Source organism: Schistocerca cancellata, chromosome 7 (assembly GCF_023864275.1).
Source record: "Schistocerca cancellata isolate TAMUIC-IGC-003103 chromosome 7, iqSchCanc2.1, whole genome shotgun sequence".
Lineage (NCBI taxonomy): Eukaryota > Metazoa > Arthropoda > Insecta > Orthoptera > Acrididae > Schistocerca > Schistocerca cancellata.
The window spans coordinates 185254563-185268580 of NC_064632.1; the positions used below are offsets into that span (position 1 = coordinate 185254563).

At 40.1% G+C, this 14018-nt stretch overlaps 1 protein-coding gene across 1 annotated transcript in view; it reads right to left on the reverse strand.

Annotated features, from left to right (window-relative positions):
- Positions 1 to 14018, reverse strand: part of LOC126091965 (pancreatic triacylglycerol lipase-like) — a 185137-nt gene that overhangs the window by 55844 nt on the left and 115275 nt on the right. The window contains exon 5 of the mRNA XM_049907316.1: positions 252 to 509. Within this exon, the coding sequence (XP_049763273.1) occupies positions 252 to 509 (258 nt within the window). The remainder of the gene's footprint in view (positions 1 to 251; positions 510 to 14018) is intronic.

A 14018-nucleotide genomic window follows, 5' to 3' on the forward strand; every position in this document is an offset into this window, starting at 1 on the left:
CGGCCGCAGGTTCGAATCCTGCCTCGGGCATGGATGTGTGAGATGTCCTTAGGTTAGTTAGGTTTAAGTAGTTCTAAGTTCTAGGGGACTGATGACGACAGAAGTTAAGTCCCATAGTGCTCAGAGCCATTTGAACCATTTTTTGAAGATGGCCTGCTCAATAGAACGTCCCTTTGCACTCTCATTGGCCTTATCAAATATTACATTCGAAGTACAGCTTTCAAGGAAGGAGCCAGGCGGCGCTGACCTACCGGTGACCCTGGAGAGGCGGCCGCCGTCCTGTGCGAGGCGGTGTCCCGTCTGTCCGGCCACGTGCGCGCCCAGGCTGTGGCCCACCACGTGCATCCGCGCCCGGTTCCCACCTGCTGTGCCCTCCAGGAAGCGTACCAAGTCTGCCACGCGCTCGGACACCTGCCACGTGTTCCACTTGGGCCCCAGGTACAGCGTCGATGAAGCCAGGCTGCCCCAGTCCACCGCCACCACGTTCACGTCGCCAGCCTTCAGGTATGCTGCAACACGTCGTACCGTGTCACACCTAGACAAGCCGACAATACATCGGAAACATCCCTATTCATTAATAACAGTACCAGTATTATACGTCGATATAATATTCTCGATATTCTCTCCCTAGACATCAAGGAAGTCTACAATCGTATCTCGCATCCTGGTCTCAAGTTCGAACTTCACTTGTACGCTCTTTCTACCAGTTACAGCCGCCTGACTGCATTCTTTCTTACTAACCACCATCCGATGTATAAAAATCAATAACACCCCTCCCCCTCCCCCCGAATTTTCCATCGAACTGCAGGCATGCCCAAAGAATCCAACCTATCATCAGTTCTCTATCTCCGATACAGAGCCAACATCCCAAAACGACCATCCTCTGTACCTCTTCCAAAATGTTGATCACACTGCATTTCTTGCAGTCCATCCAACGTTCCACTCATCCCAACGGTCCCTCCAGCTCCAGCTTGACAACTGCACCTCATAGTGGTACCAGTACAGGAAAAAAAGGAAACCCTATGACCAGGCATTGAAGACACGCAATAGTTGACTGGTCGGCACATCATCCTCAACCATTCATCATCAGGTGCAGTATGAAGGATCATGGGATCTGCACACCTCTCTCCTGGCTGTTGTCGACGTTTAGATCTTCCAGCTGCTACCTCTCAATCATATTGCCCCTCAGTCGGTATCATGAGGTTTAGTGGACCCAGGTTCAGTCCTTCCATCAAGAAAAAATCCGTGGCAGCAGCAGGAATTGAAACCAGGTCCCCCACTTGAGGGTCTGTCACATTGACCACTCAGCTACAGAGGTGGACGGTGTAGTCAGTAGTACCTGGTACCTGCAAAATTATAGGTAATAATTATAGTAAAACCCACCTGACTCTCTACGAATGTCCCATGTATGTAACTAACCTGGAACACTTACCTATTATCTACTTAAAAGATAGACCACAGCAGACAAAAACTACTAATTGGTTAAACACTGGGATTCACCTCCATGACTACATATAAAACTCTCATCCATCACACTTCTATCTAAGACAATGCAGTATGAACATCTGCTCTGCTCAAGTTATTTCACTTCCTTCAAATCCTAGAACGACCTGTACTCATCCTAATTTTTCTGTTCTGAGTACCTTCTATCACTTGTATCATGCACTAACTCATAAAGACATCGTATCTGCTCAGACACTTACAACACCTTCGCCTTTCCTATATTTCCTACGGACGTGCCTCCTGGCACTCTGTAGTCATCCCATCCTTGAGAAACCCAGCTTGCTAGTGCATCTCATCTAAATATCCCACCTTGCCCTCATCGTCATACACTCCATGTCCAGAGAAACATCAGTCGCCTTCCAATAGAACACCATGAACTCATCCTTGTTTCGTCCTTCCTTCCAACTATAACCTACCCTATCCATTACACCTGATCAAAAATTAAAGTTCTAATCTTTCTTTTCCTTACATTTATATTCCACCTTTCAGTATAGACATCCCACGTCCTTTACCATATAAGCTCTTCCTTCTTTTGGGTCTCTACAGTCCATTGTATACCTTTACCACTTCAATGATTCTGTGTCCATCCTAGCGCTTTCCAATTGCTGTATCTCATTTTCCATAGGTGTTTTTCGGCACCATCTAAGTAACTGGCTTTTGGTCGGCCATTTCCTCTGAAATTTTGAGTTAGTATCTTCTTTAGCACCTCTCTATATCCTTGCCACATGCACATCAGCCTCAGTCTTGCCCACTTTACTATTTTTCTGACAGGTGATTCATTATGAGTGGTATACAGCTTGTTATTCCATCTTCCTCACGTCCCTCCTGTACAGCACGAACCTACTCCTTGGGGTATTTTCCTCTCGAAGGCACCTGACTTATTGGAAACCCTTAAGCCATTCGCACATGGGATGTGTTTTACATCATAAATCGCACCAAATGTGTATTCGTCATGGTTGCTACATGCTCTGAAATGGCCTGGTACAGGTCACGGAACGTGCTACTCATCATTATATTTGACTGCAATGTTCTCCAGTGGCAGATGCCAGCTGCGCTATGAAGTACACTATTATTACGCTATTTATACTTAAAGCTATTAATACTAAAATGCGTACATCATATGCCACAGCTCTTGCTCGCTTTTATTTTTCCGCTTTCTGCATTGTACATGCCCTGCATCTTTAAAAATTTAGTTCAGCTTTTCTTTCAAGTTGGCCTAATGCACTTCATTTTGCCAAACATGTAGAATAAAGTAGTGCCTTGGCTCGACAATATATGTTGGGGTAATTCTTACTTTTAACGTTATGTAAGATTTGCTGCTCTTTAGTTGAGTCTATTATATTTTCCTGTGACCACATGATAGCCATGCTTTTCTCTTCATAACTTCAACTGTACTGAACTGTGGGTGTATCAGCCAGTGACGTAGAGTGCAGTCTAGTAATTCAGTGGTCCGTTTTCCATAATAAATGACATGAAAAACTGCAGATTATACTTCTATTACATTAATATGAAACCCCCAGAATCTTATAGAAAGCAAAGGATGGAAACAAAACAGATTTCCAGACAGTTGCTACCATTCCCTTCATAGTTCACGGCTCTGTCAATAATGCTACTGTTTCATCTTCCCAGGAGTGTCTACATTACATTATACAATGTGTACAAATGTCTAAAGGATGTAACCACAGATATCATTATTTATTTTTAACTGTAAAAAAAGTTACTAAAAGCGACAAATGGTTTATAAATCATCTATGCACCTTTACACTGAAATGACATACTTTCAATGTACGTAAGTTATAATACAGAAAGCGTCAAATATGAGAAGGCTGGAACTGCTGATATATGATTTCCTGGCATTTTATTGTAACAAATCGTGCCAAAAACGACACGTTTTCAGAGATGCTCATTACGCCTGTACTTTGAAGTGGCAAGTACTCGACAATATAAAAACTACTAGATATCGAAATCAACCTCATATGACTTAACCCAATATGGTATTTGTCAAGTTGCGCTTATGATGTAAATCCAATGTTACATCTCACTGGTCATGTTCCCCTCCATGTGCAAAATCTGACTTTCCAGATCCTTTGTTTCACATTTTGTAGTGTTAGTCGAACGTGAAATTCCACATTGTGACATCACAAAAATCGACCAGCTACATATCCACCAATGCTTTCATTACACATGAGATGTGCCTTTACTGTTAGTGACCACGATTCAAAGCCACATATGAGTGCTAGTATTATACGAGGTGTGGCTAGAAAAAACCCGGACTAGTACTGGTAAAACAATAAAACGAATGCAATAAGGCTGAAAGTCGCGTGGCCTGTCACGTGACTCTCGCTCCGCCTACTGCTCGAGTTTCATCTGCCTCCTGCACTCAGTCTGCCCGTGGCGTCTGTTTTAAGAAGTTGACGTTTTGTCTGTGCGTCGGAAAATGTTGAGTGTACAGAAAGAACAGCGTGTTAACATCAAATTTTGTTTCAAACTAGGAAAATCTGCAAGTGAAACGTTTGTAATGTTACAACAAGTGTACGGTGATGATTGTTTATCGCGAACACAAGTGTTTGAGTGGTTTAAACGATTTAAAGATGGCCGCGAAGACACCAGTGATGACACTCGCACTGGCAGACCATTGTCAGCAAAAACTGATGCAGACATTGAAAAAATCGGTAAACTTGTTCGACAAGATCGCCGTTTAACAATCAGAGCAGTGTCTGAGTTAACAGGAGTTGACAAGGAAAGTGTTAGGCAGATTCTTCATGAAAGTTTCAACATGAACAAAGTGTGTTCAAAAATGGTTCCAAAGTGTCTCACAATTGAACAGAAGGAACGCCGAAGAATGATTTGTTCTGACATCCTGGAAAACATTGAAAGTGATCCCACATTCTTACAAAATGTTATTACTTGCGATGAATCGTGGTTTTTTACTTACGATCCCGAAACTAAACGCCAATCGATGCATTGGAAAACTCCTGGTTCTCCACGACAAAAAAAAGCACGATTGTCAAAATCGAAATTCAAGGCAATGATGATTGTTTTTTTGACATCAAAGGGATTGTGCACATTGATTGGGTACCAGAGGGACAAACAGTGAATCAGCATTACTACATTAGCGTCCTGGCTACCCTACGTGAGCGAGTACGGAGAAAACGGAACGATTTGTGGAGAGAAAAAAGTCATGGATCCTTCACCAAGACAATGCCCCAGCTCACAGTGCGTTGTCAGTGAAGACGTTTTTGGCAAAACACAACATTCCCATCTTAGATCATCCACCCTACTCACCTGATTTGGCCCCCTGTGACTTTTTTCTTTTCCCTAAAGTCAAGTCAGTTTGGAAAGGAACTAGATTTGAGACTGTTGAAGCAGTAAAAGAAAAAGCGACGGAAGTAATGTATGGACTTACCGAAAATGATCTGCAGCATTGCTATGAACACTGGAAAATTCGTATGGAGCGGTGTAGAGACCGAGGAGGAGAGTACATTGAAGGAGATAACATGAAATTGTAAATAATTGTAAATAAATGTTTTTTCCAGCATCAGTACGGTTTTTTTTCTAGCCGCACCTCGTAGATGTTCTGAAGATGATTAATTTAATGGTACAAATTAAGAGCCTTGAGAAAACAGACCCGTTAGGGCAAATTAAGCTCTATTGGCTGCCACTAGCTGTTGGTTAATTTCACATGAGGTATCGTTGTTATGGATCATATTCAGTACCAAGTATTCAGATTCCTTGACCTTCTCAGATTCACAGCCAGATGCAGTTACTAACTTCGACATGTTTCTCACCTGTGCTCTTTCATAAGCCCTATATTTCGTCTTAGGAACATTCATTGTCAGTTCCCTGTCCTTTTAAACCTTGTTCTAATGCAATAAACGGCCCTTCATTGCTCTCAGACATTTTGGGACTATGTCTACATCATCGGCGCAGGCTAAAATTTGCACCGATTTGTGATCGATAGTTCTCCTGGACAGCAAATCAGTTTCTCTTTACATATGTTTTAGTGATGCGTCAAAAAGAAGGCGCTTCAGCTACTCCCTTGATGTATACCATCGAGAATATGCAGGGGCTCTGACAGCACTCCTCGAACACTGACTCTACTTCTCACATTGCTCACTGCCATCCTCACCAGCTTTTCAGGCATTCCCATCTCTCTCAGGGCAGCATATAATTTATCCCTATTTACAGTATCATATGCAGCTTTAATGCCAGTGAGTAGTTTGGTTCTTTTTTACATATAACATCCTCTGCATCCGACATTCCAACTCTTCCCAACAGTTACCAGTAACTTCCATCACACTAAAAGACGAGATATTTAACATATCATCGCCATCATCATGTCATAAACACATGTATTTTACATAATTAAGTATTTCTTCTTCTTCCTCATATGATGACTAAATCATTCCTTATATCCTCATTTATTTTAATATTCCCTCTTACATCCTTCCTCTCTCCTTAAAACATCGTTTCGTGAGCCTGTATTCCATTCCCTTGGTTTCTTGTTGTTGTCCCTGCTTCACTTTCATAAGTAAGGAGTGGTACCGCTACGATTTTGTAAAACTTGAGATGGGTTTCTTTCCTGGCTTCATTCTGCAATTCTTTTACGATCATTCTACATATGGAAGGAAAATTATTTAATTTTTGGTTCACGTTATGGCTATGTTCATTTGTGATGTCGAATCCTAGATATTTAACAATATTTAACTTGCTCCAATATTTTAATATTCAAGACTATTTTTGATCTTACTGGTTATGTGCCCTGAGATGCTACAGATCTACAGACAGTTTGAGGTTGTAATCTTAGGGTATGCTGCAACTTATGGATCACATCTGAAGGTCATCTTCGTTTTCTGCAATCAGAGGTAAGGCATCTGTATATAAGACTGCATTTAGTTTAGTTTCACAGTCTAAAAATAATACAGTTTTATTCAACGTTTTCCATTCACTGATCACTTTGTCTATGTATATATTAAAAGATTGTCAGAGAACTATGTCACCCTTATATTACCCCATTTTCTGTGGTCATTGATTTTGTGATTATATGTCACATATCTACAACAAAGTTAGCATTTATGAGGCGAGACGGATAACCTCTTTCAGCCATTATGTTCCATGGCATTCCTCTGTTCGCATGATCAAATGGATTTTCAAAATCAATAAAAGCAAGATGGGTTTTCGTAATTAATTCTCGTCTCCTATCTGTAGCTTTCTGTGTAAAAACGTGATCAGTAGTTGGTCGTTTCTATCTAAAACCTGGTTAGTCTTGTATTCAGGACTTTTGAATATGACTTATAAGCTGAATCCTGGAGGCTTATACCTCTGTAGATACATAACGTAAACATAATAGGCCTATTCCGATGGCCTGAATTCTGTCTAGAAGGAAGTATGAGTAGTTACATTTAATTTTTTACATCAGAACTGTAAATTTATTTATTTATTTTATTTATTTATTTATTTATTGTTCCGTGGGACCACATTAAGGAGAAGTCTCCACGGTCATGGAACGAGTCAATACATGAAATTATAACACACTTGCAGAAACAGATAAAATGAAATATAAGAAACATATTCAGGCGACACGTCATTAGATTAAATAAAGAAAATCATGAATGTAACACTGGAATTTGCTTAATTTTTTAGCTCTTCCAGGAGCTCCTCGACAGAATAGAAGGAGTGAGCCATGAGGAAACTCTTCAGTTTAGACTTAAAAGCGTTTGGGCTACTGCTAAGATTTTTGAGTTCTTGTGGTAGCTTATTGAAAATGGATGCAGCAGAATACTGCACTCCTTTCTGCACAAGAGTCAAGGAAGTGCATTCCACATGCAGATTTGATTTCTGCCTAGTATTAACTGAGTGAAAGCTGCTAACTCTTGGGAATAAGCTAATATTGCTAACAGCAAACGACATTAAAGAAAATATATATTGTGAGGGCAATGTCAGAGTTACCAGACTATTGAATAGGGGTCGACAAGAGGTTCTAGAACTTACACCACACATAGCTCGAACAGCCCGTTTTTGAGCCAAAAATACCCTTTTTGAATCAGAAGAATTACCCCAAAAAATAATACCATATGACATAAGCGTATGAAAATATGCGAAGTAGACTACCTTTCGTGTTGAAATGTCATTTATTTCAGATACTGTTCTAATGGTAAATAAAGCGGCATTTAGTTTCTGAACAGGATCCTGAACATGGGCTTTCCACAACAGCTTACTATCTATCCGTACGCCTAGGAACTTGAACTGTTCCGTCTCGCTTATAACATGCCTATTCTGTCCGATTAAAATATCAGTTCTTGTTGAATTGTGAGTTAGAAACTGTAAAAACTGAGTCTTACTGTGATTTAGCATCAAATTATTTTCCACAAGCCACGAACTTATTTCATGAACTACAGTATTTGATAATGTTTCAATATTACACACAAGATCCTTCACTATCAAGCTGGTGTCATCAGCAAACAGAAATATTTTTGAATCACCTGTAATACTAGAAGGCATATCATTTATGTAAATAAGAAACAGCAGTGGCCCCAGCACCGATCCTTGGGGAACGCCCCATTTAACAGTGCCCCATTGGGACTGAACATCATTACCACTCTCAATATTGCGGAGAATTACCTTCTGCTTTCTGTTCTTAAAGTAAGAGGCGAACCAATTGTAAGCTACTCCCCTTACTCCATAATGTTCCAACTTCTGCAGTAATATTTTGTGGTCAACACAGTCAAAAGCCTTCGTTAAAACAAAGAAAACACCTAACTTTCGCAACCTTTTATTTAATCCGTCCAAAACCTCACAGAGAAAAGAGACTACAGCATTTTCAGTTGTTAAGCCATTTCTAAAACCAAACTGTACATCTGACAGCAAATTATGTGAATTTAAATGCTGCAGTAACCTTGTATATACAACCCTCTCGATAACTTTAGCAAACACCGATGGCATAGAAATAGGTCTATAATTATCAACATTATCCCTGTCTCCCTTTTTATAAAGTGGCTTCACTACCGAGTACTTTAATCGGTCAGGAAACCGACCACTCCTAAAGGAAAAGTTACAGATATGGCTAAGTACTGGGCTAACATACATGGAACAATACTTCAGTATTCTGCTAGATACCCCGTCATATCCATGAGAGTTCTTGGTCTTTAGTGATTTAATTATTAACTCAATTACTTGCGGAGTATGGATGTAGATGTAGATGTAGATCTCCCTCTTGTCAGTATCATGGAGGAGCATTTCAGGTAACAGTCTCGGAACACTTTTTTCTACGAGCGCTATATGATTCCCTGTTGGGACTAGGTTTCTATTTAGTTCACCTGCTATATTTAGAAAGTGATTATTAAATACTGTACATGTATGCGACTTATCAGTAACACGGACATTCCGACTACGCACTGATTCTATATCCTCGACCTGTCTCTGCAGACCAGCCACTTGCTTTACGACTGACCATATGGTTTTAATTTTATCCTGAGACTTAGCTATTCTATCTGCATACCACATACTTTTTGCCTTCCTAATAACTTTTTTAAGCACCTTACAATACTGTTTGTAATGGGCTACTGCATTTAGATTGTGACTGTTTCTAACGTTTTGATATAATTGCCACTTTGTTCTACAAGATATTCTTATACCTTTAGTCAGCCACCCAGGCTGCCTGTTTGTGCTAGTACCCTGTTTTGAACGTTTCAACGGAAAGCAACTTTCAAAGAGCACGAGAAAAGTCTTGAGGAAAGCATTATATTTATCGTCTACTGTATCAGCACTATTAACATCTTGCCACTCTTGTTCCTTGATAAGGTTTACAAAAGTCTCTACAGCAACTGGATCAGCTTTCCTAAAACGTTGGTAACTATATTTAACGTGTGTTGCAGCACAAAAATCTTTTAGACTTAAAATTTGTGCATCATGATCTGAAAGGCCATTCACCTTTTTGCTAACAGAATGCCCTTCTAGTAATGACGAATGAACAAAAATATTGTCTATGGTTGTTCTACTGTTCCCTTGCACTCTCGTTGGAAAGAATACGGTTTGCATAAGATTATATGAATTAAGGAGGTCTACCAGCATCCTTTTCCTTGCACAATCACTTATACAATTTATATTGAAGTCACCACATATAACTAACTTTTTGTATTTCCTATAAAGTGAACCAAGAACCTCCTCTAGCTTTAGCAAAAACGTTGTGAAATCGGAGTCTGGGGATCTATAAATAACAACAGTAAGAAGTTTAGCTCCACTAAATTTAACCACACCTGCACAACATTCAAACACCTTTTCAGTGCAGTACTTTGAAACATCAATTGACTCAAATGGGATACCGTTTTTCACATACATGGCTACTCCCCCACACCGCAAAGAGCTCCTAGAAAAGCTGCCAGCCAACCTGTATCCTGGTAAAGGAAGCCTCTGAATTATCTCCTTATTTAAGAAGTGTTCAGATATACCAATAATTTCAGAGTCAACATCTATAAGTAGTTCACTAACTTTATCTCTAATGCCTTGTATGTTTTGATGAAATATACTAATTCCCTCATTAATCGGATACCTAAGCTTTGTCGAAAGTGGTTTCTTTGTTAGAGAGACTTCCCTTAAGCAGGAATACCTGTCAGCTGACTTCAATCTAAAAAAGGTACAGCTCTAACACCCACAACTACCGGAATTTTCCCATGAGTGATCCCACCACCCCCACCTATGCTGTCACCTATAAGCTTTGCCAACCTCCCCTTTCCATACCTGTTGAGGTGCAGGCCATGTCTAGTGAAACCCGTCCTGCTGATAGACTCCACCGACACCACTAAAATGTGACTCATGCCTTCTGTCATTAGCGCACCCCCAAGTCTCATGTTATTACGCCTGACGGCTGTATTAAGACGAGGCCGATCGTGACGCTGAAACAGTTCCACGAAATGCACATTCGTGTTGCCAGTCTGAGTGGCTATCTTTTCCAGGTCACCATCTATGTCATACTCCCCATCCCTATCAATACTATTACCAGCCCCACCCACAATCACTACCTGATCCTCTTTTGTAAAATCCCTACATAACCCCCCTATGTTAAAAGTCACCTGAGCCAATCCTGCATTAGGCTTCACAATGCTGGTGACCTGGTACTCACTCCCCAAAACTTCCTGCAACTGCTGGCCTGCACCTCTACCATGAGAACTACCTAACAGCAGAACCTTCTTCTTTCTCTTAGACTTTGCAACTGTCCTAGCCACCGTAACTGCTGAGGTCTGCTGCATACTTCCTACATCTACAGGTACTAGAGATTCCTCTCCACTAGACTCTGACAGTTGGTCAAATCTATTACAAACACCAATTGTAAAACTATCTGAAAATCTCCTTCTCCTAGCAGATCTCTTGCCAACAGCCAGCTCCCATTCCCCAACCCCCTTCTCCCTCCTCATCCTATCTAGCTCCTCCTGTGCGTTTTTCAACTGCACCTGAAGGGCACAGATCTTACGCTCCTGCTCCTCTATCAACTTACTCTTGCTACATAACCTGCAGTTCCAGGAGAGGATCTCACCCGAATGCCCACTGGCTTCCCCACTGCATTCCCCCCAGTGAAAATACTTCGAACAAGTCTCACACCGCAATCCACTACTCACGAACCTACGGCAAAGCCCACACTTCTCACTCATGGTAAAATTTTACAGTTATTGAAACAAGAAAACAACTTTATCTAAGTTCCGTTACTACAATAAGAAGATGTTAAAAACTGACTACAATAATCACAAACTTGCTCCACAAGGAAAGTAACTACTATTATTGACAGTATTAATCAACAACTAATGAGAATATAACAAAATACTAACACAGAAAGAAAATCAAACGTCTAATGACAGTAACGAAACTGAAAGCAGTTCGCAAAAATTTCTTCTGAAGTTATTTCACCGGAAAACACCAAGAACATCGGTTGAAGACTACTAAAGTTCTTAAATGAACTAATATACACAAACAATTAATTAGTACTTAGCTTTCGATGCGCCGCTACAGCTGCAACTGGTCAGCGCGGAATGTAAACACGGGTAAGAGGTTAAGTTGCTCCATACGAAACACTCACAAATATCAGGTCACAACACAAGAAAGGCAGAGGTGAATGAAGAAACCACTAATAAGTCACTTATATAGTAAATATTAACACAAAAACCGTTAAAATATATATCTGCAACCTAAAAATAGATGAAAACTTAGAGAGCGATCTCACACGCAGTCACGCGCGTATGACGTCACATGATCATTTAATGGCTAAAGAGTGGCAATTTGGACTCTGCTACCCCGCCCCTAGTACGGGTTATGTAAATGACTGGTATATTAAAAAAAATGCCGCAACATTGACAATAGTGATACATTTCTCAGATATATTGGGCTTTGAAGATTCTATTTTCTATGTACTTCTACTGGTACTGGATACAGATAATCACAGTTTTTTGTGACATCCTGTCAAACGTTGTTGTTTTTGTTGCCTTTTTCAATTTGAAACCCCATCCATAGCTGAGACTGCTAACACACACCTATGCAGTGACGGAGATACATCGAATCCTGATGGTGGAAGAAATTTTCACCGCCAGTATACGGCAGTAAAGAGGAAGAGAATTGGTGGCATAAATTTCCTGATCACTCATCTTTGCACCAATGTCTTGGCTTAAGTTTCTGGTCTCTCTGCAGTCTAACATAAGTTGGAAACATGTACACTGTTAATGGGGATCTGTCCATCATATGTATACATAAGTGCAGCAGTCTTCATGATGGTACTCGAGACCAGCAGGCTATTTGCCAGCATAGATTCTGTAGAAAATTTGATGTGGCATTGTTTTACTATAGTGAAATGTTCGCTATTGATTCATTACACTGTTAGAGTTCAAACAGCGCTGCACTCGGCCAAGTCTGGCGCACAAAACACAAAGATGTGTCTAACAATGGACACAAGTGAAGTAACTGCCTTAACTTTATTAGAGATTCTCAAAGACGTGTGGAGAAGATCCCACAGAACGCTGACGAGGCTCCAGTTAATTTCCTCTCCTTGGCAAAAATCCATCCATACTGCAATGTACATGAACAAGCAAACAAATTTTCGCTAATATATGAGGAGTTCAAATTTCATATTCAATGAGTAACCTAACATACGTCTCCATTAAGCGGGAACAGTACTCTACTGTGATATCAGTTTATATGATAATAATGGTATCAGTAGTTGGTCGTTCCTATCTAAAACCTGGTTAGTCTTATATTCAGGACTTTGGAATGTGACTTTCACAATTCTATTTTCTATGTACTTCTATTGGTACTGGATACAGATAATCACAGTTTTTTCTGACATCCTGTCAAATGTTGTTGTTTTTGTTGCCTTTTTCAATTTGAAACCCCTTCCATAGCTGAGACTGCTAACACACACCTATGCAGTGACGGACATACATCGAATCCTGATGGTGGAAGAAATTTTCACCGCCGGTGTACGGCAGTAAAGGGGAAGAGAATTGGTGGCATAAATTTCCTGATCACTCATCTTTGCACCAATGTCTTGGCTTAAGTTTCTGGTCTCTCTGCAATGTAACATAAATTGGAAACATATGCACTGTTAATGGGGATCTGTCCATCATATGTATACATAAGTGCAGCAGTCTTCATGATGGTACTCGAGACTAGCAGGCTATTTGCCAGCATAGAATTTCACCCTCTCACTTCTCTCACATCACACAGTAGAAACATGACACCACGCTATTCACACACTAATTACAGTCACATGCAGTCAACAGCTACAGTTAAGGCACAACTTTCATACATCATCTCTCTGGAAAAGAACCGTTGGGTGCAGAGGAAGAAAATCCTCTCCAGTTATGGGACTGAACAGTGCCTTGCAAACAACGGAATACACTCTTCACTCTAATGTCTGGTTTACACATCACTACAAAACTAGTCTGTCGTGTGAAAACCTCTTCATCTTTGCATATCTACTGCAGCCTGCATCCATTTGAACCTGCTTATTATACTCAAGCCTTATCCCCCTCCCCCCTACAGTTTTTAATCATCACACTTCCCTCCATCATCAAACAGACCATTCCTTGATGTCTCAGGATGTGTCCCATCAAATGATCCCTTGTTTCAGTCACGTTCTGCAAAATACTTTCTTTCTTGATACTTTTATTAATTTATAAGGGTTTATCAATCAATCCAGTCTAATAATTTTATTTAAATTAAATGTAATGAAGGTATTAATTTTTTTATAAAAATTCAACAAAATTATAGACAAAACTTGTGTGTTAATTAACAACAACAGATTACAACAGTTTCCTGTTTCAAACCTAGCAAGTTTTTCACTCTCTTTGACATCTGAAAATGTGACCTATAAAAATATCGATATTTGATGTCTGATATGTCACAAAAATCGGTAGCAATTGTGTAATTAATCGAAAAGTCGATAAATCTATATTTCAAAAACCTGTTTTTCCTAAAACCAATTAAGGTGAGAGCTTGGATAGTCCCTTTCAAAGAGCAGGCTGATTTATTTTCCT